The following is an 18622-nucleotide window of genomic DNA, read 5'->3' on the forward strand; positions in this document are numbered from 1 at the left end:
GCCAGCTTGTGGGAGACTCATTCTGGTTAAACAAATATTCAGCTCTCAGAGGAGAAATCAAGATTGTGAACCTGGGCGAATTTGAACAGCAGAACTTCACTGGCAGACAGATCCTTAAGGAGCATCTACTCTAAATGCTTCATGTTACAGGTGGGGAAACTGAGTCACCTAAAAGCAAAGAGACTCAGCTTGGAGCTTGAAGCCCCTACTTCCAGTGGCTAGCAGTATATTTCCTTTCTCTTCTCTTAGGTGAAAAGCATCAGGAGCCAAGCTGCACCTGATAGTGTCTCTTTTTCTCTCTAACCTAAAAGCAAGAGTTTTCTGGGTCCAGATTGGCCTGGCACAAGAGAGGACAGGGAACCCAAGAAAATGAGTCACTCTACCTGTGACGTAGGTGGTTTGTGCCCTCACTTTTTTGTGCTTTGATGATTCCAGAGAACTAAGAGATCTTTAATTCCCGAGGAGCCAGGCATGCATACTTCCAGATATGTTTCAAAGCTTCACTTGTGATTTTTGTGTGCTTATTCTGACCAAATCATTCTTGAAATTTAATAAGCTAAATGGGATGATTGTGTGAGCAAACCAAGCCATCTGGAAATGTGTCAAAATCTTTCTTGCCTTAGCACGTGAGGTATAAACGATCCTGCAAAATTCCCCTGTGATTTTCCTTCTCTGGGAGTTTGGAGGGTGAGGAATCGGATGGGGGTTGCTCAGAGTCTGGAGACATTCTTAATGGAGTCCCTGCCCAAGCTTTCTGCCCTGTTCCTGCTCACATCCCTCCCAGTTGAACAAAGTCAGGTCTAGTTAAGCCCGGCCTGTCCTGTGGCTTTGTTTCTCCTTCCTCTTCTCTCTAACCTGCCTGTTTCATAGCTTCTTTCTACCTCCCTCAGACTCCCTCTCCAAAGCCACTGCTTCTGTGACACCTCTTCCACCACCCCCTAGCCTCCTCCACTCCCATGTATTAGAGCATCCCTTTCCCTGTCTCCTCTCCTAGCAGGCTGTGAGCTCCTGGTGGCAGAATCACCAGTGACAGGCAGCTGCCAGGTGCTCCTGTCACTCTCTTCTGAGAGCCCCACAGTCACTCCCAGGACTGTTCCGTGAGACAGCACCATGTCCATGTCCATCGGCCTGCCGTTCTGGGCTCTCTGCAGGGCCCTCTCACCATGCACTCACTCAACCCCTGAGCCCCTGTCCCTGCTTTTTCTTGGACACCTGTGCAATTTGCCAGACACTCACTCAGGCTGTCTGGAGTGCCTGTCCACTTACTGCCAGGGTCCGTCTTTACTCTTCAGTGTCCACCACCAGTGCCATATGTTCTAAGAAGCTCTCCCAGACTTCTCCACCCTTTCCAGGCTGGGCCACAAGCCTCCTCTTGCCCCATAGTCACCAGCACCCTGCCCAATGACTGTCCCACTGCATCTGCTTCCTTGCTGGCCCCCTGCTCTCCCTGATCTTTGAAGTCCAGGGTGTGGACAGAGGGCGATCCTGCTCCTTGCATGTTTAATAATCCAGAGACCCACTACACAGAACACACCAAGTAGAGCAGTGGCTTTGCCTGGTGGACAACTGACTGACACTGAGTGTGCTGGTATCTGTGGAGGGAATGCTGGCCAAGGAGTGTCCATGTTGTCCAAGGCTAATGAACCCTTATCCTCGAGGCTCCCAGGGATCTGCTTTTCTCTGGGGCAAGAGTGCAATCACAGAGTCTTGTTTTGGGCCTCCCAGCTTGTTGTGTAGCTGTGGGCAGACAGCGGGTCTGGCTTGGATCTCCTATGGCTGGGGGTCAGCAACAACTATGCAAGTCCAGCCAGGGACTTCCTGCAACACTGCAGGCTTCAGCTAGTACCTGAGGTACCCCCATGGCATATTCCACCACTACTGACCACTGCCTGAAGCCAGCCTTGAGTGCTGGAAAAGGGGACCTGGGTTTGACCTTGATTCTGATGCTTGTCAGCTCTTTGATTTCAGATAAATTTCTTGTTTTCTGAGTCTCGCTTTACCCATCTGTACAGTGGGAATAGTAATGCCTACCTTATTGGTTTTCTAAGCATAGAGAACGTTGATGTCTCTGTTAGTAGATGGTCACTCTTCCATGGCCGTTCTTACCTAAGGGAATATTTTCTTACATTTCAGTGGACACCAAGCCCCGATTGGCTCCCAGGATAGAGAGGTTCACCACCTTTCCACAGGGGCTGGGGCTTCTTGTAACCTGTGCTGGCTCCAGCTCAGGTCTTTGTCCCCATCATGATAGCTCAACCATAGCCAAATGGTAGGGGCCAGCCAGGGGAACTGCTCCCTGGCCATTTTTGGCAATGTGGAAGTAGGTACACATACCGAGATGCAGAACCAGCCCCTTCCGCAGGACACTGTGAGTTCCTGTATTCCGTTGTTGCAAAAACCATAGAGGTGTGTGCTGGCCAGGAGCCCAGTGTGGACTGGAATCAGAAAAAAAGGAAGTTTTGAGAGCCAAGGAAGCTTTGCTGACCTGCCTAGTTCCTTCCAATGGGAGTCTCCATTTTAGTCTTCAGGGGATCCCCTGAACTTCTGGAAAACACCTGCATTGCCTCCATCTCCTCATGAGTCCTTTGAAGCAGGTGGAGGGCCCTGGGACTTACCATTCTCTGCCTGCAGGCACACTCAGCCCTTGGCCCAGGTAAGAAGTGGGGACACTCATTAACTGGTGATGCCTAGAGCAGCACTGAGGTGATTGCTGGAGTTATCCATGAGTCCAGCAGTTGTGCCTGCTCCTGGCACTCCCTTGAGGAGGAGCTGGCCACACAGGGCCCACAAGGAACCTCCTGAGTGGCCCACTCCTTGCTCTCCCACCTGCTGTCTACATGGCTGCCTCTGACTCCACCTGGCCCTGATGTGGCATCCCCTAACACAGGCTTGGTCTTGGAGGCAGCCCTCCTGCTTGTGTCTCCACATTGCGTCCTCACTGTGGCCAAATCCTCATATGCAGCCCTGTCTGGCCATGCTCAGGCCCACGTCTCTAAGGCCCTGTCCTGACGTCTAACAAACCAGCTCCTTGTTGAGGAGACCCGATATTGGACACACTCAGCGGCTGGCCCAGGGGGAGGTGATGAAGGCAAAAAGAAGTGTCTAGGCTGAGACTGGGGCAGCTGACTCAGACCTCGGGGCTGAACCCCAAAGATGAATGGAGGCCCCAGAGCACACTTACAAAGGCCATGTGGGGCTCAGGCTCTCTGGGGAAGTGCAGATTTTAAGGATTTCGAGGCAGCAAGGTGCAGAATACAGAAAAGGCCTTGCAGTGGGCACTCGGTGGGCATCTAATGGGTACTGGACACCCTCTCACATATGTTGGCTTGCTTAATTCTTTCTGCAGTGTTGCAAGGACGATATTGTTCCCATTTTACAGCTGGAGACATTGAGGTTGAGGGAGCCTAAGTTGCTAAGGTTACAGGTTAGAAAGAGGTGGAGCTGGGATTTGAATCTGATCTGTGTGATGCTGCTCTGGGTTGGCCTGGCCTTGGAACTCAGGAGGGGCCAGCCTGGCCAGAGGGACTAGGTTCAGGGAGGTGGTGGTGCTTACCAATAAGTCAAGGCCAGAGGCTGTCACACTGCCCAGGCTAACAGGCCCACTCCTAGATGCATGGAGCTACTTGAGGGTGGGCCTGGAACACTCAGGTCTCACCCAGTTCACAGGTAACCTAGGAGCTAGTGTCAGGGCTCTGGACAGCAGGCCCTGCCATGAAGCAGTAGAGACCTAGCAGGGGCTCCCAGCTCCCTTCCTGACCTGCTTTGTGATATTCTATGAGCCACCCACATCTCTGGGCATCACAGAGCTCTGGCGGTCTCAGCCTCCCATGTCTTCCTGGCCCCTGGCCTCACCTGGGGACGTGTTGTAATCACCTTAGACCTTGTAGCCAACACTTACACGTGGCGCCCACCCAGCAGTAAGTCACAATGTTGGGGAACACGGCCTCCCAGGTGGTCTGGTGAGTGGCTTGAGTGGGCGATGGCTGCTCTGTTTTCAAGCTCACCGGGCATCTGATGTGCAGGTGTGCATCTGGCAAAGATGCACGTGTGACTCTTTGGAGTCAGAGGCACATCTTGGTGAGTTATCTCCAATAAGGTCCCGCCTTACTTCCGTTTCCAAGGCAATCTCTCTAATCAGAGTGATCACGGCCCTGTACCTCCTGGCTGTTCTTTCTTCTTCTCTTTCCTGTTCCAGGCTTGGTTTACTGCCAGCCAGGACAACCTTTCTAGAATAGTGTTTCCCGGGCCATTTTCCTGCTTAGTACTTCCAGGGTCTCCCCATTACCCAGAACGCCAGGTCTAACCGTGCTGACCTCCCTTTCCTGGTCCCTCATGACTCCTGGTGGCATCATGTCCCATGGTCCCCAGGTCACCTTGGCCTGTTTGCTGCATGCCTGCCTCCAACTTGCTTCCTGCCTGGCCTTCTCTGAGCAACCCTTCCATCCCCACGGGTGCTCCTGTCCTCCATGGCCCCACGCACATTTGTTCTGCTACAGTCCTGTGCCCCGGCTCTGAGACGGCCTCTGAGGAGGGGATATGCTGTCCATTACAGAGCCCCTCCTGTGACCTGCTTCTCGACAGGCCATCTCGTGGTGTCTCCCTCAGCACATTTTTCAGAGGAGGATTGGCACTGTGGAGAGTCACTTCTGAGATTCCACAGCTCACGGCATGAGGAGCAGGAGCCGGAACACAGGACTTGACGCTGGATTCCAATTTTGCCTGCCCACGATGTCTGTCTTCTAGCCTGGGACATCACACCAATCTCCTGCACATTTGAAGCACTCTGGTGTCACTCTCCTGCCCCCAAGGGTGCCAGGGCTGGAGGCTTGTGGCTGTGGCAGTGACAAAGCTCCTGTGACAGTCCTGTCCCAGCTTTCTAGCAGGAGGGCCTCGCCTGTGCAGATCAGATCAAGATTTCCATGAAACACTCTTTCTGAGCAGCAGTGGCCTCTCAGGGGAGCAGCGAGGGGCAAGAGGCCTTCACCCCACTTCTGGCGAGACACTGAAGACCTCTTTCTCTCGGGGGCCGTCTGTCAACTCTATCATACTCGGTCTTTGCTCAATCTGTTCTCAGTGGGGGAGATGAGTTGAAGGTGTGGGGTTTATCCACAACCCCAGATATGGCTCCTGCTTTGCCTCATGCTTCTAAGAAGGCAAAATTTAACACTGTGCATGCCAAGTGGTACTGGTTCCATAAACGCTGATGGGAAATGTGGATAGGTCTGGTGGGGGAGGCTTTATCCGGGACAGCCATGCTGTATCCGCCGAGGCTCTCCAGAGAAACAGAACAATAGGATGTGTGCATGTGTGTAGGCAGAGAGAGATTTATTTTAAGGTACTGGTTCACACAATTCAGGCGGCTGGCAGGTTTGAAATATTCAGAGCCGACTGGAGACTCAGGGAAGGGTTGCTGTGAGTTGGAAGTCAGTCCATGGCAACTCTGAAGGGAGATTAGAGGTCTCTCATGAAATGTGCTATAGACCCAGCAGGCCCGTGCGGCCCCAGAAAGCACATGCTGCCGGGCTCACAGCCCCTGCCACGTCTCCATTTCCTCCTCCACAGACAGCCACGGCTCACCTGGTTTTTGCCCCAGGGGCAGGTGAGGTCTGGGAGGTGAGGAGAGGGAAGTGGGAGGTGGAGGGAGCAGAATGTCTGTAGACAGGGCTCTCAGGGTGACCGTGGGGAAGAGGGTGGGGCCTGGTCATAGCTACTCTGAGACAGCAGGCAGAGAAGGAGATCACACACTCAGTGTTCAGAGCTTTCAGTGTTGGGGCTTGAAGCATGGGGACTTTGGAGCTAGCAGGGGCAGAGGCACAGGGACCTATTGTAACATCCAGTGTCCCTCCTATCCCCTTCACACCACACACGCGTACACACCAGGGCTCCTGCTGTCAGTTAATACATCACTGACGTGGGCAAGGACTTTCCCCACAGTGGAGAGTTGGGAGAGGAGGGCCTCCTGTTTTGGAGGAGCTAGACAACCTCAGAGGGAGAGTGGTGGAGAGGTTTTGGAGGCAGACAGATCTGGACCTCAGTGAGCTGCAGGCTCCTGCTCCCAGCCTCAGTTTCCTCATCTGAAAATGGTATCCCTAATATCCATGTCATGGAGTCATCATGCAGGCTGAACAGTGCAAGTGTGCAGCTGGCCTGCCACACACTAAACCCCCAGCAAGGCTAAACTCCAGCTTCGCCTGAGACACTTTAGCCTCTCACATTGCGCTTTTTGTTTTCATCCTCTTGGTCCACTGTCTGGGCTGAGGGTGAGGGGTGATCAGGGCTTGCAGTAATGCTAGGTAAAATCTAGATGATAGGATTCTTCTGCTTCCAAAGTCCCTCTCCAAGGCTACTCCTCAGGTGGTGGTCCTCTAGGTGTGGTCCCAGAACCAGCTGCCTCTGCACCTCCTGGGAACTCTTTAGAGATACAAATTTCTGGGACCCACCCCAGACTTACTGAATTGTAAACTCTGGGGCTGGGGTCCAGAAATTTGGTTTTAACAATCTCTTCAGGTGATGCTGATGCATGCTGAAGTTTTAGAACCACTGCTTTCAGAACAGTTTCTCCAGGAGGGAAGGTTTTAGGCTGAAGGTTCACCTCCAAACACCACCCCAAGGCTGGCCATCAGCAGGCGAAGCATCCCAAAGGGAGCCTCAGAGCACTGGGTCTTAGATCAGCTCTTTCCCCAGGGGCCCACAGGAAAGCCTGGGGGCTGTCATTCCATTGACCCGAGTCCCCTCACCTACACGTCCCTCCTTTGCTTTGTACGTTATATACACTGTGCTTTGGGGGCCCTTTACCACATCCTGCAGCAGCTCCAATGCTCTTGTCCAGCTTCTGCAAATTTTCAGGGCCTTGTGTCCTCCAAGCTACTTCTATCTCTTAATTTCTCTGATCTTGTCGCTGGGTCTCATCTGTGTCCCTTTGTTTACAATGGTGTTCCTCCCTGCCCGGAACTAACCCAGGTGTGGAACACAGAGCTTCTGTAATTGGCTTTTCATAATCCCTCCAACACAATGCCATTGTGTGGCAAATGTTTACTGAAGCTTTGGCCCAGAAGGGAATTCTCACTCCTGAGAACACCAGCTGCGTGAGCGTGCCCAGGGATGCTGTGTAAACGCACCGTGCCTCCATCTCATCTCCACCTGGGGCTGGGAGTGTGTGGGCTCATGACAGTTCCTGGGCCATGGGCTTTTGGGAGAATTAAATCAGGTTAGGCAGGCAAAGCCCTCGGCAGGGGACCCAGTGTGGAGCTAGCACTCAGTAAATGCTACTATTGTTGATTTTACCGTGGTCATTAAACACGATGAGTTATTTCCTCTTCCTTTATCTTTTATCTATTTATCTATCAATTTTATTTATAAATTTACAATTGTAGTACATACCACAATCTATAAATAACATAACATAAAATTCACCATCATAGCCATTTTAAAATGTATAGTTCAGTGGCACTGAATACATTCATGATGTTGTACAATCATCAGCACTATCCAGCTCCATTACCTTTTCATCTTGCAAAACTGAAACTCTGTGCCCATTAAACACTACCTCCCCATGCACCCCTCTCCCCAATCCCTGGGAACCACCATTCTCCTTTCTGGCTATGAATTTGTCTGCTCTAGGGACCTCATATCAATGGATCATACAGCATTTGTCCTTTCGTGACTGGTTAGTTAACTTCGTATAATTCTCTCAGGGTTCATCCATTTTGTAGCATGTGCCAGAATTGTCTTCCTTTTAAAGGTTGAATAATATTCCATTTCATTGATTACACATTCATCTATCACTGGACACTGGCTTGTCTCCACCCTCTGGCCATTGGGAATAATGCTACTAGGAACACGGGTGTACACGTGTCTGCTTGTGTCCCCGCTTTCAATTCTTTGGGGTATGATTTTACTTTTTATAATTGACCCACCTTGTCTATTAGTTCAACTAATTTGATGTAACAATCAATTATAAACATAGTCTTTTTAATTGGGTGCAAAAGTGGATGAGAACTTAGAGGGCAGTCTCCCCACTTGACCAATGTGGAGGCAGAGGCCAGGGAAGGGCCCTGAGTGAGTTCTTATCTGTGGGTGGCTTCTCTGGACAGGAACCTCAACCTGTCCCCAGCCGGTGGCATCCTGAAGAAAGAGGAAGCATGGTTAAGGTGGAGCGTGTGGGCTTTGGAGTCAGATGCACAGAACTTGGCTGGCGGCCCCGTGGGAACCTATGGAACCACTCTGAGGCTCTTTCCAGCACCTGTGAAGTACTACTATTTACCACCTTGTAGGATGTTGCTGTGGAGATAGAGATGATACAGAGATGAAAATGCAGAGCCACTATAAAGTGAGCTCTCAGGGAGGGAAGTCACTTCTTTGATTAAATAGAGATTTCTATCCCCACTGTACATGATAAAAGCTGAAGCCAAGGGACTAAAATCCCCACCTCTGGCTTTTCCATTAGTTCTCTTTCAACCTCGGTACATGTTTTCTTAAAGTCAGGTTTACTGAAATATAATTTACATAAAAATAATTTACTTTTTTTGGTGCACACTTTGGACAAATGTAGACAGTCACATGACTACCACCAAGTAACTCCTCCTCCTGAGAGCGTACTTCATTGTGGCTCTGCGTTTTCATCTCTGTATCATCTCTCTTTATCTTCACAGCAACACCGCATGAAGCAGCAAATACTAGCAGTATTTGATGGCTGCTGAAAAGAGCCTCAGAGCAGCTCCATAGCTCAGAACTGCTACTAAATAGCAAGTTCTGTGCAGCTGACTCCAAAGCCCACACACTCCTCCTTGACCGCTTTCAAGACACAGAACATTTCTGTCCCCCACAAAATTCCGTCCTGCCTTTGTAGTCATCCCCTTATCCCCCATCCCTGGCAACCACTGATCTTATTTTCTGTCCTTAACAATTTTGCTTTTTCCAAAATGTCGTCTAAGTTGAATATGACAGTAGGTAGCCTTTTGGGGTTGGTTCCTATCAGCCGACAGAAGGCCTTTGAGATGCATCCGGGGTGCTGTGGATGTTAGCTGTGTGTTCCTTTGTGCTGTGGAGAGGGATTCTGCTGTATGGATGGACCTGAGTTTGTATATTCATTCGTTCTGTGAGGGGCATTTATGTTTTTTCCAGATTTTGGCAGCAATGAATGGAGCTTCTAGAAACATTCATGTACAGGTTTTGTAGGAGCATAAATTTTCATTTCTCTAGGGTGAATAGCTAGGGGCGGAACTCCTGGGGGTATGTTTAACTTTCCCAGAAACTGCCAAACTTCCTTCCAAAGTGGCAGTGCCATGTTTGCATTCCCATCAGCAAGGGTGAGAGTGGTGGTTGCTCTGTACCCTTGCCATCGTCAAGTTTTGTTTGCTTGTTGAAGACATACTAATTGGTGTGTCCTGGCATCTTGTTTTAATCATCATTTTCCTAATGATGATGCTGTTGTCCATCCTCAGTATTTCTGACAGTGTCAGCTGTGCAGGTAGATGTGAACACTGTTCACAGTACATCACCTCTGTCTCCCTACCCCTTTTAATTTGGTTTTAGATTGTAAGGTCTCCTTGTTGACATGAAACCACGGGGAAGAGGGAAGCAAGGACTAGCCCCACCCTGAACGTGTTTTAGGAACAAGAATGGCTTTGTTATTTATTTATCTATTTATTTATTTATTTATTTTGGAGTGCTCCAGATTGAGGCCAAGACTCTGCTGAAAACAGGGGCAAGAGTGTTTGGATCTGCTGACATGCAGTGAGGCACTGGCTTTTGCATGGAGAGGAAAACAGATCATTTACGGCCATGCATGCTAAGCCGCTATTCTATTCTGTATCATCTGGTTTAGAGGCTTCCCCAGCTCCAAGGCCTGAGGGCCATGGCCCATTACGGAAATGGCAAACAGGCAGTTTCTGCACCTGGAGTTTATAATCTGGAAATGAGAATAGTTGCAGAGGCTGACAAGAAATGGGGAAAGAGTTTTAATCTTTAATTTTTCAAAGCAACTCTTTGTCTGCAGGACCCAGCTTTTCTGCAGAAGGCACTGAGTCCCAAGCTACCCCTTTGGGTCATTCCACATGTCTTCTTGCTCCGGGGCAGCTTTTCCTGGGAACAGCTTCTTGGCATCTTAGCTCCAAGGGCTGCTAGATCACATCTCACATTCTGAGACTCCCAACTCTGCAAATCACTCAGCAGAACGTCAGGGATGAAAACAGTCATCAAAATGTTTACTTAGTAGCCCAAATATCAGCAATCCAGCAGTTGCTTCAAGCTCCAGATGTTACCCTTCACTGGGGCAGCTATGCGCAGAATGCCTGGTGTGGGTTGTTACAATGCAGAGCAAGCTCTGATGATGCTATGTATGCCTGAGGGTGGGTGGGGTGCAGGGTGAGGGTGGACAGTGACACCCAGAGACCTGGGGGCATGCATGGCCAATCCCAGCACTGGTGCTGCTGAGGTCATAGAGAATCCCTTCCTCTCGGGTGCCTGCAGGCTCACCATCTGGTTCCCTGAACATGACACAGAGGAAGGGGAGACACCATTACATACACATAACCCATAGACTCTGAGCCCCTGTGGGGGCCCTTGCAGCCCTTCAGTGCCTCACTGTGCTGGACCTCTTTCCATTGGTCATGCATGAAGGGCAGAGAGGGACTGGAATCACCAGGACCATGTGGATGAGGAGAAGCCGAGTCCCAGAGAGGGGAAGTGACTCGGTTAAGACACCACAGGGGCCAAGTTAGACCTGGACCCCTGCCTATCACTCCCATCCTGGCCCCACTGCCCCCTCTGCCTCGTGGCTATGTGAGAAGGCAAGTTTCTGCCTCAGGAGAGCAGAGCTTCCAACTTGGCTGGTCACGGATGTGGAGGACTGGAACGCTGTGTGCCCCGACCCCATCCAAGCTAGGACACAGCACAGTTGGCAGGGAGCAGTGGTCTTGTCTTTTCCTGGAGGCTCTGGGACTCCCTTGCAGCCTCCTGGTCTCTTGCCCTGCCAAGGTCACATTTTCCTGAACCTTTCCCCTAAAAGCCCACCTGTCCAAGAACCTTTCCAGGGTAGCAAGTCTTCCCCAAGCCTGTGTGACCGTGTGTAGTAGTTTGCCAAGCCCCTCTCCCCATCCTCGGCCCCAAGCAACCACAGTGTGAGCCCATCTGCCTGTGTGCACTGCTGGGGGTGTGCTGGGCAGCAAAGCCTGGGCTATCCACAGACCTGGGGGCTTCTGCTCCGGCCACCGACTGGCAAAGGGATCCTGGCCAAGTCACCTCTCTGCTCCCACCTCAGTACCAGCTGTGGATGAAGGTTGCTAGCTTTGCTGTCACTGGATATTAGGAGGATTACATGAAGAGATGCATGTAAATGCCTGCACTAAGTAGGTGCCAGTAAATACGTATTTCCCCAGTCCTAACAGTAACCTGTGCTGAGCTGACTCATGCTAGAGGGGCCCTGTGAGAGGACCTGTTGTCATCCCCACTTTACAAATGAGGACACTGAGGCAGGGATGAGTCTTGTCACTTGGTCTAAGGCCACTGTGTTAAAACCCCAGCAATCTGGTCCCAGAGTCTGTGCTGGGAGCCATACATGGCTGAGAGTAGAATCCCCAGGAGCCAAGGCCCAGATGTGGTGTCGGTTTAGCAGGTTGATTTTTGTGAAAAGTGCCCTGAGCTCAAGTTCCCACAGTGGTGAGTGAAGTTGGGGGATGGTTGGGAAGCACAGGTTTGGATCCTGTTTTTATTTAAAATTTTGATATTTTGTCATCATGGATTTCTTGGCATTAACTGATCTCTATAACTGTTGCATTAAATTATCATTTTTGGCACCTCCTTAAATCTTGTGCAGAGGTGAGTGCCTCCTTCACTGCCCTACCCTCACCCTGGCCTTGCCTGGGACTCCCACAGTGACCGTAAGCCCCAGTGGGTCCCTTTTCACTCTGGATAAGAAGAGGCTGCTGGCGCCATAAAAAAGGATGAGTTCATGTCCTTTGTAGGGACATGGATGAAGCTGGAAACCATCATTCTGAGCAAACTATCGCAAGGACAGAAAACCAAACACCGCATGTTCTCACTCATAGGTGGGAACTGAACAATGAGAACACTTGGACTCGGGAAGGGGAACATCACACACCGGGGCCTATCATGGGGAGGGGGAAGCGGGGAGGAGAAAGGGATAGCATTAGGAGATATACCTAATGTAAATGACGAGTTAATGGGTACAGCAGTCCTGGGGAAATCCTGGTAGAAATATGTAACAAACCTGTAGTTGTGTACATGTACCCTAGAACTTAAAGCATAATAAACAAAATAAAAGTTCCAGTGACCACATAAAAAAAAGAAAAAAAAGAAAGAAGAGGCTGCTGGCTTCTAGGTGGGGCACTTCTTGAGAATGAGGTGGATTAGAGTGGTTTCTTCTTGCTGTTCTTCACATGGCCTGCAAGGCTACTCCCTGTTTCCTTCTCTTTTCAAATAAAACTGGAGCAGGTGTGGCATGATCAGCAGATGAGCAGGAGGTGGGGCAGCTGCAACTTAGCATTTGAGTCAGATACTGCTGCCACGCAATTTCACAGGTCCGCATTTGTTAGAAATTCTTGTTTATCAAAAATCTCTGTCGATTCAAGTGAAGGTGAGTCAAGTGTTTCACTTCAGTAAACGTGGATTCTGCACACTTCAGAGGAGAGCTGGGAGGTTTCTGATCCTTCCTCTGGATCTCCAGCTAAGTCCCGACCCATCGCAGTTTCATATTCTGACCTGATACTCACTTGACTTGCCACTTGCTGGTCCTAAAGATGGGGCATGTTAGCAGGTCCTCAGATACGGTTTACTGATGGAGTCAGTTAGTAGAACCTGCAGATGTGGCCACAAAATGAACTTTATATGGTAGAGACAACATTAAGCTTGCTGTCACTGTGACTTGGGGCTGACTCTATTGGTGCTAAGAATGGCAGTTTGGTAGGACATAGTGGCTTTCAGAGTCCTGGGGAAATCCTAGTAGAAATCTTGGAGTGGGGAAAATGAACTTGTTCCAAAGAGGAGTCTAGGCTGGAGAGAGAAATATTGAGATTTGGGTGCCATCAGCGCATAAGTTAATTCATTCACGAATTCATTTGTACTTTTATTCATTTATTCAATAACATTTTATTGAGAATCTACTCTGTGCCAGCCCCTGCTATGGACACAATATCCTTGCCTTCACAGATCTAATGTTTAGTGGATATGTGGCTCTCAGGGGTAATTAGAGCCATGGGAATAGCTGAGACCTCCTTACAAGGAACCCATGAAATGAGAACTCACTGGAATCTGCCTCCAGAACACCAGCTGCAGGGAGCTCTGATAGAGACCGAACCTCAGATGGAAGCATGCTCAGCTCCTCACTCTGCAGCAAGTGAGCAGTGAGAAACAACAGAGATGCATTTTCTTTTGATTTTATTTTACCTGTCAAATAATCAGGGTTAAAAAAATGGTAATAAAAAAGATTACACATAGGGAAGCTTGAGCTCTTGTACGCTTATGTAGAAGGACTCTCTGTCCCTTGATAGGATCGGTGTTTCAGGAGCAGCTGTTTGGAAATATGGATCAAGAGGCTGGAAAGTTTATCTACCTTTAGATCCAACTATTTCCTTTTAGAAATTCAGGAATGAATTAGGATTTGTTATTTTATCATGAATATATATAAAAGACTGAGACATGAGAATTGTCATTACAGTATTTTTTTATAGTATTGAATAATTTGTTATCATTTAAGTGCCTAAGTGTAAGGGCTTATTCAATAAACAAGCAACATCACTCTATGGCCACCATGTAGCCATTAAGAATGAAGGTGTTGAGGATCTTAAATAATGTGGAAAATATTCATGATGTGCTGTTTTGACTACAAAGAAAGTTGTGGACTAATTTATTAAAAAAATGGATTGAGAGAAAATGTCTGCAATTTTTAAAACTAACAAAGGACCGGCTTCTAGATATAGTCTCACAAAGCAGCAAGAGAAAGACAAGCAAGGAAAAAATAAGCAAAGGTTATGAGTAGTTAATTCACAGAGGAGAAATGCCAAAAGGCTATCAGGCATGTTAAGGAGTGCTCATACTCATTAGTAACTTAGAGAAATGGAAATTAAAATGACAATGCGAGAGCTCTTTCCTTCAATCAGATTGCAAACACTGGAAAGCTGGGTGATGCCAAGCAGGGTGGTAATGAGGTCACTGAGGAGCCTTCAGATGCTGTGTGGGAGATGGCCTGATGCCAGCTTTCTGGAGGCGTCTTAGTTGGTGGAACTTAGTTGCACTGAGCAGGCATACTCCCTTGACTCAGTTCTGCTGCCCCTGCCTTCATACCCAGAGTCAGTCATGAGAGCCCAGTGAAGGGATCCACGCAGGAATATCCACCCCAGCCCTGTGTGCAGGACGGGATGTTGTGGCTAATCCAGCCATCTATCACTGAGAAAGCCAACAAGTAAAATAGGCATGTGATGCCTACTTTGGAACACAAGGCAGCAGTTAGAGGAAATGAACTTGACAAACACAGAGTCACGTGGTGGAGTCTGAAGACATAATGCTGGGTGAAAGAGTAAGAGCAGACAAGATGCAGAAGAGCATTCGCTAACTTAAGTGTATGCGGATGGAAATCAGGTGCTGTGTGTCATACTCCTAAGTTCCATGCTGGTGTACTCATACTCACCAAGCGGGAGTGTGGGTGGGGTGGGGACACAGCAAATGCAAATGGAGAATGGAGATCCTGGTGATAAAGGAATAAATGAACACAGTCAGAGAGGAGCCCGCCCAGATCAGGGAAGAGGCTGAGGGATGTGAGCAACTCCGCCCACCGCCTGCCCCTTAGAGTCAGCCCCTCAAAGGAAACGACTTAATCCCCCACAAAACCCCATCCCAGTGCCCAACAAAAGCAAAAGTATAAATAAAGTTTGCATCAACACTATTATGATCATGTTCTTACTAAACTATATATTCACAGATAGAAGCTGGAATGTCAGCAGTCATGTTTTCTGGGTATGGGCGAGCATTATGTTCTTCCTGATTTTTGGTTTCCTCCTGGTTTTTGAAAATGAACTGACATGGCTTCTGTAATAAGAAAATGATTTCTGAAAATGAATTCAGAGAGTAAGCAGTCTGTGTGCTCGAAGAGGAGTCGGGGCAGGCTGGGTTCTGCACATAAAGAGTGAGAGGGTTTCAGAGAGGGGCCGGTTAGCCTTGCTGGTGACGTGTGGCTAAACTCCATTTTAGCCTGCAAGGAGTGTGTGTTTGGGCTAAAAACAAAGCATGATGTAACCCCACTACTGCTGGACCCACTTCTTTATGTCACTCTGGTTGCTACCTTGTGGTTGTTGAATGCCTGCTGGGCTCCTGGATGGCTTCCTACGTGGTAATGTTGAGTTTGGTGAGGGCTTTTACTCAGGGAGCCTGAACATTTTTGTCCCTTCTTAGAGTTTACTGAACTCCAGACAAACAAACAACAAACTATCCTATGTTATGGTGTAAGTCATAATTGAATGACAACTTTTGAAGGTGTGTACCTTTGGGAGGTCACTTATTGGTGAATTGGCCCTTGGCTGTTTTCATCATGTAAGTTTTTGCTCTTGTGCCTACTGACTTGAGGTTCCCGATTTGCAAACACTGCTCCTGTGTGCACTTAGGGATGAGCTCCTGTAAGCTTGGGGACTTAGAGGGTCATTTTGAGAACAAAATACCCTAAAAATGTCGAGTATAAACCAAATAATGCTTAGAATGAGGAATCTATCCTTACAGACCCATCATAGAAGGAACTTCTAGATATAGAATTATGTGCCTCTACAAATACCAGTGAACTCTTTACATCTCTTTTATGTATGCAGCCTTTTAAAAGAGAAGCAGCAACAAGTGAAAAGACAAACAACCCAACCTCCAAAAAACAAACAAACAAACAAACAAACAGGCTTTAGTGTGAAAGTTTGCATTTCAACTTGATGTCTAGCTGCCTATATGCCTTTGGCCCAGTTTCCTTACTTACCTAGAGAGAATAAGGGCACCCATCTGTCTGTGTAGCTGTAAGAGAGTCTGTCTGAGTCCTGTGTATAAGATCCCACAGTGCTGGGCACACACTAGATTGTGAATTTGTATTAATCACATCTAAATCTGAATCTCCTTTTTAAAAAGTCTTCCTTATTTTAGTCTGTTTCAGATTCTTAGGGGAACCATCTTCAATAGGAACTGGGCTGAGTGAGTACAGTACCTTCTCCACGGCCAGAATCATCAGGAAGTGATGTGACAGGAGTGTTCACTTCTATTTGTTCTGAATTCAGATCTGCTTTGCCACGGCATGGAGGCAGAAGATCTTTCAAAGGCTGAAGACAGAAATGAAGATCCAGGTTCCAAAAGTGAAGGGCAGCTTGCTGCTGTGCAGCCTGATGTCCCACGTGGAGGGCAGTCCCCTGGCCCCACAGCTCTCTGGGACATGCTGGAAAGGAAGTTTCTGGAATACCAGCAATTGACTCACAAGAGCCCCACTGAGCGTCAGAAGAGCCTGTTGAGTCTTCTCCCCCTGTTCCTGAAGGTTAGTGTTCTTATTTTTGAAACTGTAAGGTGATAGGTGCTCTGGGACACTTCTGGGATGATTGCATAGTGAAGTTGGTGGTTTTAATGTCATCACAAGTGGACTCTGATTGGTTGCTCAGGGGAGAGTTGTCTTAGCCTGCTAGGGCCACTATGACAAAATGACGTAAACTGGTTATTTACGTAGCTTAGACACAACAGACTTTTATTTCTCATAGTTTGCAGCCTGGGAAGTCCAACATTAAGGCACATTAAGTGTCTGGTAAGAGCTTACTTTCTGGCTCATGGAAGGTGTCTTCTTGCCATGGCCTTATGTGGTGGAAGGGGTGAGGGGCCTCTCTCAGGCTTATTTTATAAGGGCACTAATCCCATTCATAAGGGCAGAGCCAAATCATTTTCCAAAGGTCCTACCTCCTGAGACCATTACCTTAGAGATTAAAATGTCACTATATGAATTTTGGGAAGACCCTAGCAAGAGTGACATGCCAAAGATGACAAGTAAGGTTCATTTCTAGGGTGGAGAGGGACTTAGAAAGGACAGACAGTTAGCTTCTGAGTAATACTGTCTCTTTAGTTAAAAAATATTACATTGTTCAACCACAAACCCAGTTTGGGAGCTAGAAATAAGGCCAGCTTCTTTTGGAGGGAAGAGAGGATGGTATGTCCTGACACAAGAGTCATGCAGGTGGCTGGCAACCTCGCACCCCAGGGTTGCCAACATCAAGGCCTGGGAGAGCCAGAATATCTTGCATCAAATAGTAACAATAATGCAAAGTGAGATAAAATGAGTGGAGAGCACCAGAGCTTCACTCACATCCTGGTCACAGCTCCACTAAGGAAACCAGCGTATCTACTGGGTCTGCACTCTAGCTAGTGGCAGCTGGTGACAGGTTGGCTGCAAGGGATTTCCTTTGTTGTCTGGGAGCAATACTCCTGCCAGTGAGGTCTGCCTTATAGTTGAAGCCTAGTTGTAGCATTGAAAGCACTTTTTATGAGGACTTAGTGTTTACTTGACTATGGATTTGGGGTTATTTTTGAAAAGCGTATACCTACAAAATACTCAAAGCAGAGAGAACATGAGCTGCCTCTCACATTTGAAAGTAGACTATGGCAGATGGAGGCTTTGGCATGTTTTCATTGGTAAATGCCTTTGTGAATATATTTCCTGTAACTTATTCATCAGTAATATTTAAGGGTTTCCAAAGATGACTTAGAATCTTCTTGGAAACACATTTATAGGATGCATTCCATACTTAGCATTAAAAAGTTGCCAAATAACTCACTTTCCATTAATTCTTCATTTCCTCATGTTTTGGACTTGTAGTCCCATTCATCTCATTTCACAGACTGCATAACTAGGGCTAGTTTAGGAGAGACAGCTAAAGTTTCTCAGCCCTAGCCCTGCCTGCCCTGACAACCCCAGATTCTGGGAGGTGGGATAGTCTTACTCCAGTTCCCAGGTCAAATTTGTCTTATGGAAGGGACAATATAAGCAGTCCCCAGCCCCCAGTGCAAGTCACTGGCGATGGGGATGAGTTCAGCCATTACTGAGCTGCTGGTTCTCAGTGGCACCGTTCCCACCCACATGGGCAGCCCGGGCTCTGATGAAAGGACTCTGTACCCAAGAGCCAGGACTTGATTCTTCTTCACCTCCCCGTTGTTTATTTGAGAATTCGTTTGTTTGCTGTACTAATATTTATTAAGCTCCTATACTCTGTTCTAAGGCCTGGGCTATAGGAGTGAAGAAGACAGAGGTTTGCCCTCATGGTGAGTGTGGCCCAGAGCAGAGGGCATCGAATAGCACACTGTGTGTTTCATTTGGCCTGCAGGGGTTCAGAATGAATTAGTGGCCATTTTTAATTTTTTTTTCAAAATGGAAAGCTTTCATATGAAAATCAGATTTCTAATTTATCTTGAAAATTTTGGTAGACCTAATACTGACAGTTATATGGGAAGGGTTATGGGGTTCCCCAGGTAACCTCAGAGCTCATTCCAACATATTTTACTCATCCCATATTACTAATGAATGTTATGTCACCATACAGGCATGTGAGCTTGTGACTCCATATTTAAGTGTTACTATTATAAGTGAACCTTGATACTCGTCTTTGTT

At 48.0% G+C, this 18622-nt stretch overlaps 1 protein-coding gene across 25 annotated transcripts in view; it reads left to right on the forward strand.

Annotated features, from left to right (window-relative positions):
* Positions 1-18622, forward strand: part of WDFY4 (WDFY family member 4) — a 297261-nt gene that overhangs the window by 8768 nt on the left and 269871 nt on the right. For 19 of the 25 annotated variants that reach the window (XR_004177002.1, XR_004177003.1, XR_004177000.1 and 16 more), the window contains one exon: positions 16129-16510. Coding sequence is in view for 18 of the 25 variants with exons in the window: in XM_021943264.2 (XP_021798956.2) it covers positions 16277-16510 (234 nt within the window). In the remaining 7 variants the exon portion in view is untranslated. The remainder of the gene's footprint in view (positions 1-16128; positions 16511-18622) is intronic. The other 6 variants (XM_009214408.4, XM_009214405.3, XM_009214403.3 and 3 more) reach the window with 2 other exon arrangements.

The sequence above is a fragment of the Papio anubis genome, chromosome 11 (genome assembly GCF_008728515.1).
Source record: "Papio anubis isolate 15944 chromosome 11, Panubis1.0, whole genome shotgun sequence".
NCBI lineage: Eukaryota > Metazoa > Chordata > Mammalia > Primates > Cercopithecidae > Papio > Papio anubis.